This window comes from Buteo buteo, chromosome 5, assembly GCF_964188355.1.
Source record: "Buteo buteo chromosome 5, bButBut1.hap1.1, whole genome shotgun sequence".
Classification (NCBI taxonomy): domain Eukaryota; kingdom Metazoa; phylum Chordata; class Aves; order Accipitriformes; family Accipitridae; genus Buteo; species Buteo buteo.
Window position 1 is genome coordinate 4,452,154 of NC_134175.1, and position 22,213 is coordinate 4,474,366.

At 49.7% G+C, this 22,213-nt stretch overlaps 1 protein-coding gene across 8 annotated transcripts in view; it reads left to right on the forward strand.

Annotated features, from left to right (window-relative positions):
- Window positions 1–9,085: 9,085 nt before the first annotated feature.
- Window positions 9,086–22,213, forward strand: part of NOC2L (NOC2 like nucleolar associated transcriptional repressor) — a 59,517-nt gene continuing 46,389 nt past the window's right edge. For all 8 annotated transcript variants that reach the window (XR_012650332.1, XR_012650333.1, XR_012650336.1 and 5 more), the window contains exons 1-10: window positions 9,086–9,139; window positions 9,598–9,768; window positions 10,655–10,826; window positions 11,384–11,494; window positions 12,155–12,275; window positions 13,542–13,632; window positions 15,344–15,422; window positions 17,412–17,522; window positions 19,325–19,438; window positions 20,119–20,307. Coding sequence is in view for 1 of the 8 variants with exons in the window: in XM_075027298.1 (XP_074883399.1) it covers window positions 9,120–9,139; window positions 9,598–9,768; window positions 10,655–10,826; window positions 11,384–11,494; window positions 12,155–12,275; window positions 13,542–13,632; window positions 15,344–15,422; window positions 17,412–17,522; window positions 19,325–19,438; window positions 20,119–20,307 (1,179 nt within the window). In the remaining 7 variants the exon portion in view is untranslated. The remainder of the gene's footprint in view (window positions 9,140–9,597; window positions 9,769–10,654; window positions 10,827–11,383; window positions 11,495–12,154; window positions 12,276–13,541; window positions 13,633–15,343; window positions 15,423–17,411; window positions 17,523–19,324; window positions 19,439–20,118; window positions 20,308–22,213) is intronic.

Genomic DNA, 22,213 nt, shown 5'->3' on the forward strand with positions numbered 1-22,213 from the left:
GACTGTCTCCCTGCCAGCAGCACCCGAAGGAAAGGTGAGGGAGTGAAGAGAGAATGACTGAGCAGCAGGAGCAAGAAGGGGGAGGGAGCAGGAGAAAAAGGCAGCTTGAAGAAAAAAAGCAGCCCGTGTGCTGCACTCGTGCGCCTGCCCCCGCATCCCTGCGGCGAGAGAATCCCCTCAGCCTCTGTGCTCCTCACGACACCTACACGTCGCCAGCCGTGCTGAGCCTAAAAATAGAAACCCACCATGCTGTGCCTGCTCAGCCACGAACGCAGCCATCTATTCGTTTTTAAATAGCAATTGTATCACGTACTAGAGTCTGGGGGAGGAAAAAAGATGAATAAACATCTTCCCTGAGCAGGAGAGAAGCCTGTAATGCCCTCTTCTATTTGCATCATCCCGCGTGATATGAGATTCCTCATTTCACTGTCAGCGGGGAAAACTCACAGGCACACAACAAAGGCAATGCCTGTTGTTGCTTTCCAGTAATGAGAGTAGGATGCCATTGTGCCCTTGACAGGAAAGAAAAGCCCCTGAGTTAACCGGCAGCCCTCAGCTGAGCTTTTCCGAAAGCTGCAACATCCCTGGGACACCCTCGATGTGTTAGTTGACGTGCGTGGACACTGCTGGATAAGAGGTGCCCACAAGAAGGCGGTTTGTAATTATTAGCATCTCTACCTGGGCTCAAGAGCTCCTTTCCCAGACCTAGTTTAGTGGCAGAGAGCAGACGATGCTTTCTCACCTTTATTCCCCTCCCTCCCAGCTGCAAGCCTGAGGGTTTTCCTGATCTGCTTGAGCTGGTTTATCTTTTTAATACACTGCTAAGCATACTTCTCCCCATCAGCATTTAAGTCATGCCCCAGCTCTAATTGAGAGCACTCGCCTCGTCCCTCCTGGGCGCTGGTAGCAAGGGATAGGAGCTCCCGGCTCCGCAGCAGTGGGAAAACCCAGGGGGAACAACGCAGGAGAGGACAGAAGAGCAGGGAAAAGATGGGACTGCTTCTCCTTGTGCTCTCGGAGACTTGTGAGGAAAGGTTTGCCGCCCCGGCCGGGCGGCAGGCAGCACACAACTCGGGTCCAGCGGTGAGGGGAGAGACACAGAGGGCACAACAGGCTGAAGGTTGCTGTAGCCGATGCATTGGCATCACAGCGATCAAACGCATTTCCAAAGAGGGTCGGAAGTGCTGGGCTCTCTTCCCAGCCCTGCCACTGAGTCATTGCACAACTCTGGGCTAGCACAAATGCAGAGCGACAAGGGTGACATTATCTTTCCTTGCAATGATTCCCACGGCCAAGAGGTAGGGACCAGCTATTGCTCACTCCCCTCGAGGGCTGGCACGCACCTCGCAGAGCTCTGAAGAGCTCAACTCCAACCCCACCGGTGCCTCCCTCGCCCACGCTGCTGTGCAGCACCCCGAGCTACACCATCGCTGTGTCACTCATCCTCTGACGTGACCGAGCAGGACCAGAGGGAGATGCCATCCCAGCCACCGGGCTCCCAAGAGCATCCTCGCACCGGGGGGACAGTCCACAGCTGACGTGACCCGGCAGGCAGCCTGAACCAACTCCGCTCGATGGTTTTTGGCTACAGTCACGCTACGGCCTCAGCAATCCCTCGCCTGAAAAGCAGCTCACCCACCCGCCAGCCACCTTGGGAAAAGGTCACCCTCCTGAAGCGCAGGGAGCGCCAACAGGGATCTGGCCTAAGGCTTGCAGTGGGTACAGCCCCTTCCCAGTGTCCCCTCCGCTCTGCAATTACCTGTTCCCATCAGAGACCTTCTGCTTTAACCGATCGGAACATAATCAGTGGGGAAAAAAGGAAAGGACACCCCACTGCTGCTTGTGCTGCTCCCTCTACCTGAACTCTCAGCCTCACTGGCAGCACTAAATATTCCTTATTTCCTTGTAAAACTTCATTCCCAGGAAATGAAGGTCTATGAGCGCTGCTAAAATATAATTAATGAGGAACAGTGCCTGCACCACAAGAGACAGTAAAGCAGTGTCCAGAGCTCCAGCGGGGGGAAGTAAATACAAGCCCACTTTTGTGGAGCATGCAGCAGCATGAATGCACGTGTTACGCATCAGCTATAATGGATGCGGTGGCTGACTTGTAATAACTCTTAGGTTATGACAAAAAAAAGAAGGCGTTTGTTTGGCTCCTATGAGACAGAGCGTGGCCATGCATAACAGCTCTGTTAATTAATGCAAATGATCCCTGCCCAAAGGGAGGTCTGTTCTCTTTGCACAAAAAACCATATTTTGCCGAGAGTGAAAAGAAGCGTGCTGAGCAATAAACAGGGAACAGAGTATCCTCCAGGGAAAAGTTCAGAGCCTGCCCTTTCCCCAGGAAGGCCCTGGAGAATGGCTTCTTGTTGACAGCCTGGATGGAGATTTTGTGTCCGCCAGGCTAGCTAGGAGACCGCAAAGACACATCCTGTACAGCTGGTCAGGCGTTGGGGACGAGTCTTTGCTGTGGATAAGGTGACATCCCCTACTCTATGGCATGACATGCCCTAATGCCTGACACACAATCACGCTTAAATCCATCACTTCCACGTGTGCCCTATCCCTGTGTCGATATTCCAGTACCTCTTTTCCGACAAATCAGCTACAAAGCCCCGCTTTGCCCGCAGCACTGCATCTCCCACCGAAGTGCTGCCGTTAGACCTTCAGGACAAGACGTTAAGTCCTGGCTGGCACTCACCTCCACCCCAGGGTGTCACGGCACAAACAGAGCAGAAGGCAGCACAAACTAGGTCAATAAGATGGCACTACGTTGCCAGTTTCCCTTTCAGGGGAGTGGTTCCCCCTGTTCGTTGGTGTTGGGGGTCCATCTCCCGGCCATAAAGTCCTTTTTTTGCCTACTGTCCTCCTCTGGCTCTGTCCCCAGGCAAGAAGGGGCTGCTAGCAGCGCTGCTCAGTTGTGCCCAGCAGCTTCACATCTCCAGCCTGAGCAGCGGAGCCAAAGCAGTGCCCTCTACAACAGCACGGCAAAACTTATCTTGAGGCAATGCAACAGCACGGAGCCCTGGGGAAGAAGGAGTCACAGGCAGGAATCGTTGCTTCCAAGCGCATCTCCGTCTCCCCTAGACCAGAAATTTTTATTTTTAACCCCTCTGAGAGGAGTCACAGGCCATTTGGCAGTAAGCAGCCTCCTGCAATTCAGCATTCCCCCAAAGAACCGAAATGCGCAATACAGCTCGGGGCAGCCTAAGGGGGCACAGGCAAGCCCCTGCCCAGCTGGGGGGGGTGCACACAAGCACAAGTAGCTCTTTTCCTCCTGGGAGCAGGGCTGGGAAGAAGATGTGCTCCTGTGTTCCTGCAGACTCTTCCTTCCCTTCAACACCCAAGGGACACAACCAGCTGAGCCGGCAGTAACAATAGCTGCTGTTGTGCCGTTGCAAAGTAAGATCACTAATACAGCTCGTACCAGCATCCAGAGATGCAGCCGAGCACAGTGCAGGCCTGCAAATTTTCACCTGCCTTATTGCTTTGTGGAGGCTCGGTTAATTTGGCCGAGCTATCCCTTTTGTTGAATCCTGTCCACGGCTCTGAAGCCCACGTCTAAAGAGAAGCTTTAAACTACCAGACAACTAGCAGTATTTTTGCATCAGTAATCCTCTCCCAGAAGGCACGTCTAAGACACCAGGGCTGTTTTCGCAAGCTACAGCAGATAGACACTACCCACCCTTACGCCTCAAACTTGGATATCCCAAATTCTTGCTTCTTTCAGAGGGCCTGGCACTGCCCATTACAAAATATATTGCATTCCTACCTTTCCTGCTGCCTTCCCCACAATAAACACCATGAAAAAGGATTGGAAATCATCCAGTTCTATATGCCCAGGACTCAGATGCAAAGCAGGCACTAAATTGAGGCAATTGGCCCCACCGGGTCCTGTACCATTAGCGTCACTGATACAGGCAGAAAACTCTACCCCCTCAATACAACACTTTAGGGTTCAGTCCCTCCTCAGCCGCTGTAACACTTTACCCGCATCCAGAGAATTCCAACAGACACCGGCAGTGTGCAGCAGCTCACGTTCAGTCTTTTTAATATAAGGTTAATTGTGCGTTCAGCCCAGAAGAGCCAGCAATCGTGAGGAAGCAGAGGGACCTAATAGTTCAGGACCAGCGAGTCAACTAGATGCTCTGAACTGCGGGTCCAGTCACCGCTACTGGGATGGCTGATTTACAGCCGCACCTGTACAGAGGTCAGGACTGCAAATGTTGATGGAAATGTGACTTAACGTGGCAAGGGGAGCTGTCATTCCTGGCACCAGCTCTGCCGTCGGAGGTGGCACGAGGGACGGCAGAATTAGGAAAGCTGGCAGTTTCAGAGAGCCAGATTGAGGACTCGGACACCTTGCGCCCCTCTGCCAGCTCCTGACGGACACGGCGGAGGACGTGAGCAAGCCAAGAACACGCAACTGGGGTGAGCTGCAAGGAGAGGTTAGGAGCACGCACCTCAGCCCCGAACGCTTCTCTCCACCTCCTCCCCTCTCTCTTCTGCTCCCGCTGCCAGCAGTACCCCGGACCACGTCTGCCTTCTATTCCCCAAGCCCCCCTGCTACGGACGGGAGGGCGAGGAGCGCGCTGCTCCTGCCGATGGGTGGAATTAATCTGCTCTGAGCTAGCCTCAAGGCAGCACGGGGCACCGCAGACAGCGCTGAGTCTGCAGGACTGAGAATCCCCAGCTCTCAGTAGGGTTTGGGTTTTTTTAATGAATTAGGCATAACTGACACGCACTGAATCCTCCTGTCTAGACATCTGCAGAGAAGTGACAAGCTGCCAGAGAGGATGTGGAGCCTCGGCAAGGGGGTGGGGAGGATGGGGAAAAAAAACTGCACGCAGTTGCCAGCTCTACAGCACAGAGACAGTGCTGGCTTCAGGCAAGAAGGGCATTCAGCACATTGACCTAGCCGGTGTCTTTCAGCAACTCAGTGGGTTGTAATCAATCGGCTCTGCTGCACACAGAAGGCTGGAGGTCTTTTCTAATTAAAGCCTCTCTCCCCATTACTCCTGGGGAGTTTTGTTTGGAAACTCAGCTCAAAGTTGCCCTCAGTCACCCCAGCTCACGCTCAGAAGTGCTTTAGCTGAGAGAGGAGGGAGCGAGAGGCAGATCCTCAACGCCTGCACCGGGACATTCCCGCATCTGAAAGAGATAAAGGGTACCCAGCCTGCTTAGTGCCTGTCTGGGTACACAGTCTTCTCCCTCTCTCACGCACACTTCGCACAGGCAGCAACTCTTCCTGCAGACATCTTCAAATTCAGCTTTTGCCTTCACGCAGGGGATCACAGCAGCTCCAAGCAGGACTCCATGGTTGAGAGATTTAGAGGCATCTGTGCTAACATTTGGGTCACTTTAAGTAATTGGTTGTAAGGGTCAGGACCCAAATAGGTTTGGGACTGCTGAATTCCCAGGTTCGGGAGAAACAAGAACTGGAAACAAATTCATGCCTTGAGATGCTCAGCAAAATATGCAGGTCTCCAGCTGCACTGGGATTAGACAGCAGTCCAGCACAAAGCACACCAAAATCTAAGTGAAAGGAGCCCTTTGTCTCTGCCAAGGACTGGAAATGTGGGTCATGTCCTAATTCCCCCTTCCCAGTGTCCCCCAGCGGACGCAGGAGCGGAGCTACCGTCACATCCAGTGCTATTTTATGGCACAAGCAGTGCCAACCCCCTACACATAGGCATCAAGCAACTATCCAGAATGATAGTTAACAGCTTCAGCTGCACTACCCATCACTGTGGTATTCCTCATCTCCCTCTAGCCTCCACCGTGACAGATATCTCTGTCCCCAACTCATTTTTCAGACAGGTAAACAGACAAGATGAGAGGACTCGGGTCACTGGAGGCAGCCCGCATCAGAGGATCTCAATATTCCCGGCTCCTAGACTTGCCCAGGAGCTCCCTCCCTGCAACATCCTTGGCCAGCACCTCTTCAAAGAGGGATTGTGCCCTTTACCTGTCGGCTGTGCAAGGTGGCGGCGTCTCGAGTAGGTGGCAGTGGGCCAGTTCAGCGACGCCCTGACGTCAGGCAAGAGCGACGAAGCTGGTGAGATTCAGCATGAGCTTCTAAAGGGCAAGCTGACCCCATGGCAGGATGCAGCGTGGCCTAGCAGCTCCAGCGGTAGGCTAGGAAAGAAGGAAAAAGCTCTCGGGCCTGCTGGCTGCAAACGGGCGAGCGGATCTTTTCCAGACGGATAAGCCAGGGAACAATGCTGCTGCCGATGCCCCGCGAAGCGCCGCTCACGAGTGACTCTCCCAACCAGGAGGTCACCAGTGGAGGTCACCGGCTGCACCCTGGCCTCATCCCTTTCGCAGAGGCTGCGTGGCCCACGCCGCGTTCATGGACAGCTTACAAACCCTCCTACCGGCTTCAGTCGGAGCGTGGGTTCGCAATGTAGACGTCCCGGACCACGTAAGCAGATCTGCATTTCCTCTTCTGAACAAGCTCGGCGCTTCACGCTGTGGAGCAGTGGGAGCCTGTTTTCAAGCCAGAAAACAATTAAGAGAATTCCCTCACATCTTCTTGCAGGCAACAGCACAAGCCCCGTACAAGAAAACGGAGCTATGAAGAGTACGTGACATAATGGCCTTGAGTTTGCTGGTATACTGGGGGTCTGCCAAGGCCCGCGGGTCCCAGACCCTGGGAATTTCAGCTGAAAGAGCTCGAATTCCTGTCCCTGAGAAGTCACATCCTTTAGAGAAGGCAGCGTGGTTTGCAGCCACTTCTGGCAGGCCAGGTGGAAGGGGTGAAGCCTCTCCAGACTACCAAGTCTACCAAGACCAGCTTGTCTAAGGGTTTGGAGGCAAGGCTCCAGCACCTGAGAAAACACAGAAGCCAGCACTGAGACTTCAGCATGCCTCTTTGCGTTTTCGAGCCTGAAACGCAGCAAAGCCAGACCAGAACCCAGAACAGTCTTCAGAGCCTGCCCGCCTTGATTTTCACGTGCCGCTCCACCTACAGAGACCCAAACTGATGCTGATGAGGGCAAGAGTGGACGGCCACCAGGTGGGCTGGCAGAGCAAAGAGGTTCCGTTGCCACCCTCACCAAGCTGACCTTAGCTGACAGAAAAGTGTAAGGGACTATCCTAGCTACCCAAGACGCTAAGGAGTGACTCCATTTGGATCCTAGACTGTCACGTCAAGAGAGCAGGTGACTTACGCCTATTTACGCCTCCGACTTAGATGCTATTTGCTGTGATTCATGAATCAGTCAGTTCTCAGGAAGGAAACTTAGATCTTTACACCCAAGATCCCTAAGAGTCTTACTCACTGCCACGCTGGATAAACTATTTCCAGCAGACGCTCATGGGTCAGGAGAGAAACCTGGGGTGCGGAGGGGAGAGATTTCCACAGGGACGTTTGCTTGGCTGGAGCGATCGTAACCAAAAGACTCTTGTACATTGAAGTGTTAGCGAGCCGCAAAACAGTGAACTTCTAACAAACCGGCACCTCCTGGTGCAAAACGCTAGCACGCAGACATCCCAAATCTGCTGCGGAGGTCCCATCCCTCCTCCCAAACTTAAATGCAGCTCATGCCTCCGGAACATCCATACTGAAAAGGGGCAGCAGCTCTCCAAGGCTCATTTCAGCTGTGCCCTGTCCTAGGGACAAGAAGTTACCTGTATCAGCCTAGCGCACCTGGAGACCGTCAGGACCAAAAAGCGCCCGAATATCCACATGTTGCTGAATCACTCCAGAACTAACCTCCCTCCTTGCGGTCTCCAGCAACGGAGAGAGCCCCAAGATAGCGCTCATCGGACAGCGGCCATTGAAGTCAAAAGGAGAGCCGGCTTCCTTTACAAAGAGGCCCCATAAAAGCAAGGCTGCCGTTTCTGCAGTTTTCTAGCTTGGCACAAAAGCCCGGTCAGTCGGTGGTCGGGTATTGCCGCACAGAGAGCAGGGCCAGCCACCTGACCGCTGCATTTCTTCCTCGCTGTAGAGAAGCCGAGGTCCCGGGGCCGGCATTCCTCGGAGAAGGAGGTATTTGCTCTGCCAGCAGAACCAAACCGGCTGCCGACCTAGGACCACCTCCGCGAACGGAGATGCCGTAGCTGGAGGAGAGCCCTCTGCCCTGACGGTCACTGCAGAGGCCGGAAAAAAAGCTGCCTCCCGCTTCCCCCCGCAAGTTGCCAGAAAACCCGAGGCGCCGTTTCTCCCCGTGCCCTTCAGCTCCCCCACGGCCAACGATATACCAAATCAAATAGCCCGTGCGCTTCCACCCGGGCTAAGCCCAACCGCAACCGGCAGAACCTCTCTGCAGCTCTTCCCCGGGCCCCAAGCTTCTCGCCGGGCTCGAAAGCTGCGGCTTTTTCTTTTACCGAAGGGATTGCTCCACGATTTGCAGGGAAAGGAGACCACGTTTAGCCCAAAAACGCTGCCGGCCCCAGCTCCCGAGACCCGCCGAGGTCTTACGGCCAGCAAGCGGGCACAGGCAGCCGTTCCGCAGCGGCTCCAGCTCGTTGTCTAACCCCCCTCCCCACGCAAAAAAAAAAAAAAAAAATAAATAAAACTTGCTCTCCGGGGAGAGCAGGAGCGGCGGCCCCGGCGGTACTCACGGCTTAACGGTGCAGCGAGGGCCCAGCCCGTGGGATGCTGCGGGGTCGCCCCGCTAACCCCCGCACCGCTACCCGCCGGCCCCACGCTGCGGGGAGGCGGGGAAGGGGGCGGGCAGGTGCGCGGCGGCTGCTCCTCCTCGGGACCGGGTCCGGGACCGGGGCGGCCCCGTTGCTGCGGCTTCCTCCCTCACCCGGAATAACCCCACGGCGGAGCCGTGCGAGAGCTGCCCACGGAACGGCACGACTCGCCGTTACACGGCTCCTCCCCCCCCCCCCGCATCCCCTCCCTCCCCGCAGTTAAATCCCGCCACGCACGTGTCGCCGGGTTGCGGGGGAAGGGGAGCTGGCCCCGCCCCCGCCCCGCCGCTCCCTTACCGGGCGCGGGGGGGCGGGGACACGCGTGGCACCGGCCCCGCTTGAGCCCGGGGAGGGGGCGTGGTCGGAGCTGGGGAGGGGCGGGGCGGAACGGGCCGGCCCCGCCCCCGCCGAGCCGCGCGGCACGCTGGGAGCGGAAGCGGTTGGGCCGCCTTAGGAGCGAGGCGGGCAGCATGGCAGCCGCCGGCAAGAGGTGAGAGGGCGGCGGTGGCAGCGCTTTGCGGGCCGGGGAGGGTGGGTGGACGGACCGGAGAGACCGCGGGTGGCGGCGGGGAGGCCCGCGGGGAACCCTCGGCCCAGGTGCGGCTCGTCAGCCCCGCGCTGCCGGCCGCAAGGCTGCCGTGAGGGGGTAGGCCCGGCGCTGCCGGCCGCAAGGCTGCCGTGAGGGGGTAGGCCCGGCGCTGCCGGCCGCAAGGCTGCCGTGAGGGGGTAGGCCCGGCGCTGCCGGCCGCAAGGCTGCCGTGAGGGGGTAGGCCCGGCGCTGCCGGCCGCAAGGCTGCCGTGAGGGGGTAGGCCCGGCGCTGCCGGCCGCAAGGCTGCCGTGAGGGGGTAGGCCCGGCGCTGCCGGCCGCAAGGCTGCCGTGAGGGGGTAGGCCCGGCGCTGCCGGCCTGGCTCCCCGCTGAGCTTTTCCCCTCCCTCACTCCCTTCAGGAGCTTGGCGGAGCTGAGCCTGGACGAGTTCCTCGCCGCCGGCTCCGAATCGGAGCCTGAAGACGGTTCGGAGGAGGAAGAAGAGGTCGCCCGGCCCGCCAAGGGGGCTGCGGGGCAGCGGCGGGAGAGCGGGAAGGCGAGGCAGACGCTCCAGGCCCCACCGGCTGCGAGGTAAGGGCGGGCCGCTGGTCGTGCTCAGCCCGGCGGTCGCCTCTCGCCCGGTTTGGGCGAGATTTGGCACATCTAAGCACCCGTTCAGTGGTTGGTTGGGTTTTTTTACTTTTGCCTGCTTTTATGAGTAACGGGGGGACTTCTCGTGGCAGCATCCTTTATGGAATGAGCTAGTTCTGGGACCAGCTGGGCCAGAGGTGTCTAACAGGGCTGTGTTCAACACCCGAGTGTGGTTACGGGGTACAGGGCAGTCAGGTTTTCTGTCGTACCTATGGCAGTTCACTAACAAGCGGGAAAAAGCTTGTGTTATGCTTTTCATCTTTTACAGGGTATATTGGAGTTGAGCAAAGCTTACTTTGTTTTTCCTCAGTTTGTGTGTGTTTACTCTTACTGAAAGATGTTGGAGTATCTGCAGATAGAAAATGATGAAGCAGTTCTTAGGCACTGCTAATCATTACAAGCTAAAACAATTCTTTAGTACCAGATAGGATTTTACCAAGCTTTCATTATTGGATTTCCCTGGCAGTATATCTTTCAATAGTCTTTATAAAAAGTTTGTGAGAGTAATTCTGAGAAATTAAAAAACAGATTTTTCTTTGGTTGATTTGGTTTTGCAAGATGTTTTTGTGATCTCTGGTCAGTATCCCAATACAACCTGCAACTTTGCTATCAAGATTTCTTAATGCTGAGTGAAAATAACCTTTTGCAAGTCCTCTAGAGCAGGTGTTAAATGGGACACAGAACTGTGGCCACAGCCCTGATAAACCCATCACTGTTCAAATTAGTCCCAGCTGTGTGCTTCAGTGCCCAGAAGTTGCTTGCTTTTCTTAGAGCATCAGCAGAAGTTTGAGCAATGAATAAATGCATGTTAATTCTTATCTACTAGGAAGAGGGGAAAGGCATCTGAACATAAAGATCAGCTCTCCCGGCTGAAGGACAAAGATCCTGAATTTTATAAGTTTTTGGAGGAAAATGATCGCACACTGCTGAACTTTGATGCTTCGGACAGTTCTGACGAGGAGGAGGAGAGGTTGCACGTACCACCTGATACACTGGAGGTACTAGGCCCTATTTTGGAGTGCTGAAATTAATGATTTCAATTACTTACATGTTAAGTATTTGAGTTTTGGTGGAAGGCCTAAGTATATTTGGGCTTATAGTGGCCCAGATGGCTGGGGGGAGGGGCTTCCCCAAAGATCACCTGCAGGTGTACAGGCTTGTAATCCAGAAGTCAGCTGTGGACTTGAACTGAGCAGGAGGAGTTTGTTAAAGTTTGTGAAAACAGAGCCTCAGAGTGTATTTTCTCTGTGGTTTTGGTTTTGTCTTGACTTTCCCGATGAGAGTTTGTTTTGTCCCAAGTGATATGCTTTCTCCTTGGTGTTCTACATTATTGCACATTGTATTTATGTAGCAAAGCTGTATGGCTTAAGTAGCTTTTTTTTGAATTTGGAATATCTCTAATTTCATTACTGCTTTACACAAAGTGCTGGTAACAGAACAGATTAATGAAATTCACTGCTGCCTGCCTTCCTCTTCAGTAGCTACTGAGAAAAAGAGGTGGGACCAGAAAAGAAGTGTATAAGCCTTTTCTCAGTCTTGGTACTGCCTTCTTTAGGAAGCAAGTGATGAGGATGAAGAAGAAGAACATGAAACAGTCAAACGGAAGAGAGTTTCTTTCATCCCCGTGAGCTTGAAAATGGTTGAAGAATGGAAAAAAGCTGCAGAGGTGAGCAGGGAGTTGGAATACAAGCCACTTGAGTATTCTCCTTTAAACATTCTTCCACGTGTTCGCTGCCTCTAAAAGACCAACTTTCAATTGTGTTTTTTTTTTTTTTCAAAAATCTACAGAGAAAATGTATATCCTACATACAAGGTCATACTTCTAGAACTCTTGTTACTTCAGCTTGACTTGTCTTTGCAATTTTTCTTGGGCTGCAAGATTAGAGTACTTGCATCCTGTCTGAGGGAGAAGCTGGAGAAATGTGTGGTTCAGAAGAGGTCAGAATGTTTAACTTTTGAATTTTCATCCTCTTGCTAAGTGTTGTGCTGTTGGCAGCTCCGAGAATTTTTTTTAGTCACATTTGGAGTAGCAATGAAATGGCTTGCTGCTTCTGACTAAGAGGGGGAGGGAAAGGTCAAATTGGATAGTTGCTTGCAGCTGATTGATTGCTTCTCAACCCCCAACCAATTAAAAGGCCTAGAAGCCCATTTTAGAGCAAGTGAAGGCCACTAGTGTTCGTTAACTGTCCTGATGTTTTTCCTTTGTGTTATAGGATGGAGCTATTTTTGCAATCCAACTTAGAATGAGTTCCAATACTCCTGTCCCAGGAGTTTCAGAATGTTGCTTGCTTTTTCTCCTGAGCAATCCTTTTTCTTCTTTCCCCAGAGGGGGCTAACACCAAAACTTTTCCATGAAATCACTCAAGCCTTTAAAGCATCTGTAGCAACCACCAAAGGAGATAATGGTGGGACTGATCCCAGCAAGTTTCAAGTCACTGATGCTGCAGGTGAGTTGGTCACCATACTACTTCTGTGAGAGAAGGGAAGTCATTTGGTAGGGAAGGTTTAGCTATTGGAAGAGAGTGGGGATAAGTGCCAGCAGGAGTTAACTTACCCTTTCATAGGCTTCATTTCACTTAAGTAGCTTATCTCCTGGTGGTGAGTCTGTGCAGTGGTATCTTCTGGTGTCCCAATGTGTAAGTGTACCTCTCTGTGCATGTGTGGAGCAGCTGGGCTTTTGCAGACTGCTGAGGAAAGTACCAGCCTTCATTCACCAGACTTCTTAAAGTGAAGTTGAAGCTAGGTACTGTTTATATGCTTGTAGTGCACAGTTTTATGGACAACTTTTGCTGCAGCTTCTTGCTGTTCCCTCTTAGAAATAATCCTACAAGGCTATTTTAACCAAACAAGACTGTTTCTTACCAAATAGCTTTTTATAACCTCACAACAGTTCAGAGTTCAGTTGCACTGTCAAGTTCGCATTCCCCTAGTCAGGACCTCTCAAAATACTGCATGTCTAGATTTCCTCCTCTACAGGATTATTGTGCCTGTGGAACAAATGAGATGCAACCTTTCTCTCCAGCCTTAGCCCCCTTCTGCATAAGCTCCAGGTTTTGCAGACAGTCCTGTTGTAGACTCGCAACAGCATGGCTGAGTGGGAAACATCTTTGTTAGTGTCTCAAAGGATGTGACCTGCAGCCTGCCTACTTTTACCACTACATTAGCATGTACTTTCTCACTGTGTTTTATCAGCTTGTTATTGTGTGCCATCTGGAACTGGCACTGTGGGGTGGGACTACTTAAACCCACGTGTTCTCCTTAATCCTTTCTTGCTTGGCATAGGGATTTTTATCTCTTTCATTGCTTTTGGTAAAACCTCATTCTTTAATGCAAGACATTACATAGAATTCACATGTCCATTTCTGTGACTTTTTTTTATTAAAAAGTGCCTTTAATTCTCATAATGGTTTGGGGGAGATTGATGGTAGTATAGACTCCTAGTCATAGGTCAGTCTGCTTTTGTGCTTAGTGCTGTTTACTCAGCAAAGAGATGGCCCCTGTGCCAGAAAGCTGTCAGTTGTAATCTTGCTGTTTAGATAAAAAATTCTAGGGTAAGACAAACTGATGTTTTCCGGAAGCTTGTGGAAACACAATAGTTCTGCTGTGGGAATTACTGGCTTCAGTTCCTTGGAGAGCTCTTTTCAGATTATCTGAGAAATGAGGAATATATGGAAAATAATTTACAAATTCTTTACTGACTTTTTTTTAACCAGTGTTCAATGCCCTTGTGTCCTTCTGTGTCCGGGACCTCTTCCGCTGTCTGCAGAAGCTGCTGCTTCTGAAAACCCCAAAGAACAAACTAAAGTAAGTCTGAGGAGATTTGAGAACTGTGGGTGAGAGAAGCCTGGTTGGGGTTCTTCAGAACTGCAACCTGGCTGTGAAGCTGGAAAAAGATGGCAGCTCTTCCCAAACACTAGCAAAGTTGCCTGATTATATTCAGTTATCTTAGCTGGGTTCTTCCTTTCTTCCCCAGAAGTGTGTCCTCTGTAATATTAGTCTCCAGCCATTTGCAGAGGACATGTGGCTTCAAAAGAAAGAGATCTGGAATTACATATGCTTGCACTCAGGAGCCCTGTTAAGGCATTTTGAGTTGGTTGTCACAGAAAGGGACGAAGCCTTCTGCCTGTACGTAGGCAGAGTATTGCAAGTATGCAACTAGTTAATCCAGGGTTTCAGGAGCTGTATTATGCCCTAGAGCCTGGTGGTCTGAGGGCTGGATCATCTGAGTTTGAGCTGTTCACTGTTAGAGCATAGATGGAATGGAAACAAGTATGCAACTGGGCAAAGAATGGTATGATTCATTTTTTTCCAAAATGGCAACATCGGTCCAGTACCACTGTATCGCATTCACTGATGCAATTTAATTTGACTAGAGAGGAGGAATGACAATTTTGAAGTCTCATCTGCTGCCTGGGAGCTGGGAATTCTCTGGCTATTGTGCGGGTTGGTGCTCAAAGAGTTTCAGAGTCAGTCTGGGCCCATATTTGAACAGGTGTTAGCATGGCTTACCCAGGAGCAACTGGAAAAGGTGCTGGAAACTCAGTAAGCACCAGTCTGAACTCTTGCTGGATAAACCAATACCGTAGCTGGGGACTATGAGCCCAGTTTCATAAAACAAGCTGTGAAGTTCCCGGTATGTTTTGCAAGCTGGAGCAGCCTTACTTAGCCTCTGTGCCTATTTCCTACTAGATGTTCACAAAAGCTTTTTACCTCAGTCCTCTCTGGAGTTTCAGCTCGACACAGCTTTATTACTTGCTTCATAGTCTGAGTCTTCTGGTTTTGCTGTTGTGGGGTAAAGTCAGAATTGAATGCCTTTCAGAGGTGCTTTCAGTTTCAGGGTAATTTTTGTGGCAGTTATTTTTAATTTCCCTGTCACAGATGAAGGGAGGGTTGAGCTAAACTCTAGATTCCTTGTTGGCAGTGGTGCCTAGTCTGAGAAGTAAATTCCATTTCTTTGTATGAATACCAGCCTCTTTCATCCCCAGGCCTGACTTGTACAGACTGTGTCTGAATTTTGGGATGGCCTGGGGGCACTGCTTCGAGTGCAGTGTCAAAAGTTTAGAAGAGTCTGAGCAAATGTCTTGCAACTAGTTTGATCCCCAAAATAGACTTTCTTGCTACAAGCCAGCCTGCCCTGTTCTCAGGCAGTGGCTGCAGAATGCCTGACTAGAAGATAACATCAGTGTGAGAGATTCAGGTCTCCACCAGGCTTTCTGTCTGCTATTACTGGCTGGAGTTACAACTCCCTGTATCACACTTCCAGAGATCTGGGTACTCTGCTGGGAGGCTTTTTGAATTGAATTTTCTAATGCTGTGCTTCAGGCAGTTTTTACAGAGTAGAAGTGCTTCCTCTCACCTGTGACAAAATTGTTACTTCTCCTCTTGCTTTGCAAGCAGTTGTTCTTGCTCACTGGCAATATCGAGGAAGTGAACTCACTGTTCTTCGTGCTGCTGAAATCTAATTTATTTGGTGGGGTTTTTTTTAAAGCTAAACCCAACTCTTGCTCATTTCCAGAGTGGTCCTCCCTTCCACTAGCCCACTTTGGAGCAAGTTGCGACTGGACGTAAAAGTGTACCTCGGCTGTACCATACAAGTAAGAAATTTCAGCATATTTGTGTTACTGGGGTTAGTCTGTGCATCACTGGGCTTTTGTTCAGCATATTTTGGAATGAGGCAGATGGGCTTTTGCATCTGTAAACAACACTGCTAAAAGGAGAGCCAAGCAGTCAGGAAGATAATTGACAAAGCAGGTAACAATGTAGCCTCAGGTGCTTTTCCCTTTGAAAAGACAGTTACTCCAGTTTGAGGGTGACTTTCTGATCATCCCAATGCTGAGAACTGGGTATTGGTTTCTATCCCTTCTCCTGTAGTGGAGAATGAGTAAGACTTACTGGCTGAGACTGTAGTGGGCAGAAGCAATCTCACTGAGTCTCGAAACCTTGTGCATCTGAGATTTGTGTGTTTGTCCAGTTCCCTGCCTTGTTTTGGAAGTACTTGGTCTTACTAACAATTTGGAGGTCCATAGGATGGTTGTGTCACAATAGGTAGCCTGTAAAGAAGGACTTGATTAACATTCTGGCAATCCTTTCTGTCTTAGTTTGTCTGACAAATTAATATTTAGTGGCTTTAAGGTAGTTTGCAGTGCTGTACTCCTGCATTCTGCATCTTTAATTCAATTTTTGGCACTATGATCTTGCCACTTCTTGTAGTAAATACTAAGGTGATATGTTGATAACTTCACATAGGACATCTCCCAGTATGATTATGCTCCATCCCACTAGGATATCCCATTCATCCAAAGCTGCTGATGTCTGGTGTTTCAGAGAGAATTCATGGGTTATTTCTGAAGGAAATTCCTGCCCCCAGTTAATTTCTTTTGAGAATGCTTCATTGTGCATCCACAAATTTGGAATATTAAAAGCAAAACAACAACATTGAAGTACTCATTCTTCAGAAGCTGAGGGAAGGGGATATGAGGAAAGAAAAAGAAAGTGCTGATGTCTCTTAGCTGTAAGCTGGCAGAATGACTTGGCAGAAAGAGCATTTTGATCAGTAGAGCTTTTTTCTCAAGTCGTGGTGCCTCTCGCCAGCAGCAGAAGATTGCAGTAGAAAAGGAAAAGCTGGCAATGCAGTCCCGTTGAAGTGATCCCTGGTCCTGTGCTTGCTTCTGAGTGCCCCTAGTCCTAGGCTTCACTAGAGTGTTTTTCTGGCATAGTAGTTTCTGAACAATACCTTCTCCTTTCCTTGTGGTGTGTGAGGGACTTTGCAGAAGAGACCTGCTCAGTCCAGAATCTTTGCAATGCAAGGAGGAGAATGAGAAGGAAAGTTACAAGTAGGAAAAAATGCCTCTGCTTCCAGCAGCTGGGATTGCAGGCAAGAGGGGGCACTGCATCAGGCAAAACCTTTCAAAAATGTAAGTGACTTTGAGCTTACCGTTGTCTTCAGGTTAGAAACTGCAGACATGTCTGGGTTTAGCTCCAGGTGAACTGAGCTGAACAACCTGGAAATACAAAGATATTGTTTCTTAATAGGTTTTTTTCTGACCTTTTCCTTGAGTTAGTTAACCTCTTGATACCCAATAGTATTCCAGCTTCCCATTAAAGAAATCCTAGTGAAATCCAGTAAGTTATCAGATAGCTCAGATGGTCTATTTCCAAGCCTTGTGTAGACCGAGGGTGTCTTCATCGTGCTTTGACAATTTGTAGTGAGACAACAGAGGCATTGATGTCATGCCATCTGTAATAGGTCTTAAACTGTGTATAGACTTATCTTTTGCAATATACACAAATGAGGTTTTATGTGATGAGCTCAGGTGCCATTAGCCATCCAAGTCCAGTAGCCTGAGCCTACCTTTGCCAGGATGATGTACTTTCAGGGGAGTTATTTAACCCGCTGTGTGTCTGCTCCTTTCCTGATACAGCTTTTGGGGGTTTGTTTGAGCTTCTTCCTAGGGAAGGCTGGTCTTCCAGTCCTTTGGTAACACAGAAATACTTGGAAACAGCAAAATACAGATGCTTAATGGCAAAGGCAGAGGTGATGAGGATGGTGCTAAATGGGATCATGTTTTGTTTTCCCTCCATAGCTCCTGTCTTGTTTAACGGAAGCCTCAGTTGGTGCAGCAGTCCTTCAGCATGTCAGTTCCATAGTGCCTTATTATTTGTCCTTTCCAAAGCAGTGCCGTGCACTTCTCAAGGTAAGGTGACGTGCTATGATATGTCGTTTGGATATGAGGTACTTTACCCCTTCAGATGAGCCTCTCATGGTATTTGGGCTGGATCTCATGACAGTTCAGTCTCTTGTACTACTCTTCCCTTGCTTTTCTTTTGGTCCTGGAAAGGACTCCTGCTTCTCTTACAGGCCTTCTAGGTGCCATGACGCGCTGTCACGCTGAGGTGAGTGGGCATGTGGCTCCGTGTGTAGCTACTGCTAATCCCCCTGCAAAGTGACACGGAGGTGTTCTGGGGAAGCTGTCTGCTTCCTCATCACAGATGGAGTAATTGCTGCTTGTGTGCTGAGTCTGTGCGTACGCCTGTGATAGTATTTCACTCTCAAGAGCTGGGGGTGGAATATTTTTGCAGAAACTTAGTCACAACTGCTGAGCACTTAGGAACAACAAAGGAGGTGTGGAAGAGGGCAACAGGGTGACATTTAAATGAAAAGCTGCAACACAACACTTAAATGAGGCTGGGAACCCTTTGATGATAAAGATGACTGGTATACAGTGATCAGAGGCTGGTACCTCTCATATCTGAAGGTGTAGTAGTCTGCTCACTGCTACAGTAGGGATTTTTGAGTAGGCTTTTTCAGCCCTGTAGCTGGAATCTTTCTTATTTCCTGTAGAATTCATCAGTGCAGATAACTAGTTTTTGGAGGCATCAGTCATGATTGTGGTCCTACTGTACCAGATGCCTCCTGACAGGGCCAGCCACATCCAAGTGAACCTGTACTCTGAATAGGCAAATGCAGGCAGGCCTGGGAAGAACAGAATCTATTCATTTGCTTCTCAAGAAGTTGAGGGGAGAGACCAATATATGATTGCTTTTTGCAATGCAGAGATGTGTAAAACTCAGATTAATGAGTTTACATGTCAGTGGTGGGCTGTCTGTTAGCCCAGACCTCTATACAGACTAACCTACCCCTCTCCAGCTGGTGTAGGTATTTTTGTGATGCACTGGGTGCTGGTCATCATGTCTGTACCAGAGTGACTAAGGATACGTCTCAGCAGAAGTGCTGCCTTACACAGGGCCTGTCTCTGGCTCCAAACTCTGCTGCTGCTCTGTTGTTTGAATTAATACAGTGAATGTCCAGGGAACCGGAATTAAGTCAGAACTACCATGAGGAGATGTATCTCAGGAATTGCAACCTATTTGCCCAGAGGGGAAAAAACATTGATAAATTCAGAAATCAAACCCAGGTGTCCCCTCTCCAGAGACAAATGCATCTTTAATAGCATTCTTTGAGAAGCTACAATTTGTTGTTTGTGGCAAGAACTGGAGTGTAATTGCAGTGCACTTGTATTCTGCAGAATTCAGTGTAAGGCAAAAGTTACTTTTTTTGTTGGGCTGGAAGATGTATCAACCAAATGTGTAATCCAGTGTGGTGTTGCTGTCTAGGGGATGGTGAGGAAGCTTTGCAAAGCCTCGGAGATTGAGTCGCATGCACAGGCTGGTGCCTATGCTCAGAAGCTCAAGTGTGTATTTAGGTACATGAATAAAAGTGCATGTATTTTTCAGAGATGCTAGCTTGGGACAGTTTCCTTTATTGATCGTGGAAATATCAACTTTGCCTTTTGTGTAGTCTCACAGCTAGAGTATGAGGTCAGAATGGCTGCCAGTGCTGTTATGACTGGTTCTGTGACAATATAGCCTGCAATCTTTGTGTCATCCTCCTCGCTTGCTTTTTTTGGTGTGAAGGAGGGAAGCTCAGGCCTGTCAGTAACCAGGAAGGGGCTCTTTGTCCCTTCACTTATTTGTATCTTTTTATTTTCTGTTCCAGCAAGCAATCAATTTGTGGAGCACAGGTGAGGAAACAGTGAGAGTACTGGCCTTCCTTGTGCTGAACAAGATCTGCCGCTACAAGAAAGAGGTGTACTTAAGTCCCTTGCTCAAGGTAAGGCTGATACTTGCTGTACTCTGCAGCTTTTCTTTCTCACATTGTATGCCAAGACCTTAGAGCATAAGCTGCAGCCTATTAGGTAGCGCAGGTGCTGGAGATAATGCTGGCTACCTCCAGAAAATTAAACAGGGAAGAAATTCCATGTTAGGTCAGAGTGATATCCTGCTTCCTACTACTGCCCTTCCTGCTGGAGGCACACAGGGTCTTAGCAGGGAAGGCCTCTGGTACTCATCTGTCTACTGGATAAATACTCATCCTCCAAATTCTTGAGAGGTTTCCTCAAGTGCTGACACACTACTGCGTGCTGCTGAGCTGCTTTTATCTTTTGGCTAACAGCTGAGGTTCCCAAGTGTAGTCTGCTTAGGTACCAGTGTTACAGAAAGAGAACTGTGACCAACTTAAAGCATGTATGGCTCAAAGCCATCCTGCAGTTCCCTTCTTGCAGAGAAGCAGTGGTAGGGGCATCTCCAAGCACTGTGCTAAACAGACTCTCTCTCATCTGCCCTGAAGAAGGAGCAGGCTGGATTATTATTTTTGCATATTCCTTTGGAGTGACTTATCTTGTAAAAGGAATACTTCATCCCTGGTTTGGACAAGCCTGGGTGGGGAATGTTAGTGAAAGAATATTTTTGTTCTGTTCTATGTGGTTGTATCTTGTCCTCTTTCCTGCACAGCAAATGTACATCGCATTTGTGAAGAATTCCAGATTCACCTCTCCCAATGTCCTGCCCGTGATCAACTTCATGCAGCGCACGCTGACAGAGATGTATGCCCTGGACACACATACGTCTTACCAGCATGCCTTCATCTATATCCGTCAGCTTGCCATTCACTTGCGCAGTGCAATGACGATAAAGAAGAAGGTAGGTACCCATCAGTGTGGAAGGAGTGTACCCTCCTGTGGGGAATGTGCAAAGAGGGGAAAATTACAGTAGCTGTTTCAGTCTTTTAGTAGCGTCTCTAAAGTGTCAGTACTTGTGTCTGACCCATTTCATAATGTGCTGAGGAATTTTTTGCCAGGGGCTACAAGCTTCAGAGATCACCTTGTAGTTGCCTGTGTTAGTTTAGAATTTCAGCAAGGAAGGAGAGAAAAGACAACTGCAGGGTGGGATTCACGTTTCTCTCCACAGCTTCCAAGAGATTGCGATGCACTTTCCATCTTCTGCCTTGGGCACCCTTTTTCCACTCTGTGAAGCAGCTGTTTGCAGCCTCTGTGGCAAAACGTCAAGGTAAAGAAGATTAGGAACCACCCTGGTGTGTGCATCTTTACAGTGAAGCCTGTACTATTTAAAGGACTTAATTGAACAAATCAGCTCAGACCTTTTGGGAGCAGCCCTGATTGCAGCCACCTCCAGTCTGACCTCAGAAATCTAAGTCAGATTGCTAATCCTGGCTTTACTCATGTTTAGTAAAACAGACCACTATAGATTAATTGTTCAGCTGTTCGTAAACATTGCAAGATTGGTGACCAGTTAAATCTCCTGGCTGTTCAGACATGGGAATGAATGAGCGGAGATAAATGAAGTCTGGGCCGCATATGCCCTAATTGGATTGCATTGGCTTCTTACACCTTCAGTTCTGGCCCAGACAAGAACTAAATCCACTTGATTTCACAGCTGGGGGAGGATTGTAAGAACTTTAAATGACAACAGCACAACCAAAATGTACAAATCCAAGCAGTAAGCCAATTTAAATTGAGCTGTGGGTGGTTGTGGAAGGTGATTACAAGAGCAGATTGCTTATCTGTTCTGTGCAAGAGAAGCTGAGAACAGAGCTTCTTGGTACATCTCGGTGACCTGGTGAGAGCAGGGAGAGCTCTACCATTTCCAGCTGCAGCTGAAGTCCCTACTGCAAAGTTTGGTCCAGTGGCTGCAATTGAGGGCTTCTGTCCTTGTTCCAGGACTTAGGCATCTTACTTCATCCATGCAAAAGAGGAGGTGACCTAGGCCTTGAAAGTCTGTCTGAAACATAAGTTGGAGCTGAGGCACCTTGTTAAGTGCAATCACCTAAGTTCTTGGTGCGATTCTGGGGAATACATGGGCCTGCAGAACTCTTTGGAAAGGGTGTCCTTAAGGGTCTCCTGCACTATTCTGGGCTTTTATTTAGTATGGCACTATGAGCTGCTTAAGCACATGGCAGGGAGAGTGGAGGCTTGCCCAGACATTCTTGAAAACAATGTCTCTTGGACTGATGCAAGACTTGACCCACACCTACCCATACTACTCAGCCAGCCTCAAATGCTGGTTCAGTGTGTCACTGCACATCAGGCACGCTGCTGGCCTGTTGCATTGTTTTTGCTGGTAACCCTAAAGGCTGGCTGAGAAACAGAGCTGAAAGTTTGTTCTCAGCTCTGCTGCATGTCATTTTTACTCTGCAACTGACAAAAATGAAACTGTCCTGGGTAGTGGCTTTTCCAAAAGCAGGGAGGAGTGCTGGGTTGATCATTTGTTCCTTGCTTTGACAGTGAATGTTTGTAGGCACATCTTTAAAATGAGCACTGATACTACCTTTCAGAGTTAGTGGTGTGGTGATTAGGGGGTTTTGATTAATACAGCTGAGGGAAGGGAAGCCTCAAATGGGAAGGACAAGCTGCTATGTAACAACCAAATGAGTTTGAGTGCAGAGAGGGGAATCCAGATGAATTCAAGTTAATTTCTTCCTAGCTTGAATCTACAGTGTAGCTTTACACACCCTTTTACCCCCCCTTTCTGGTCTGCAGAGGCCAGAAGGCAGTTTACAAGGATATCAGAGAGGGGTACTCCTTTCCAG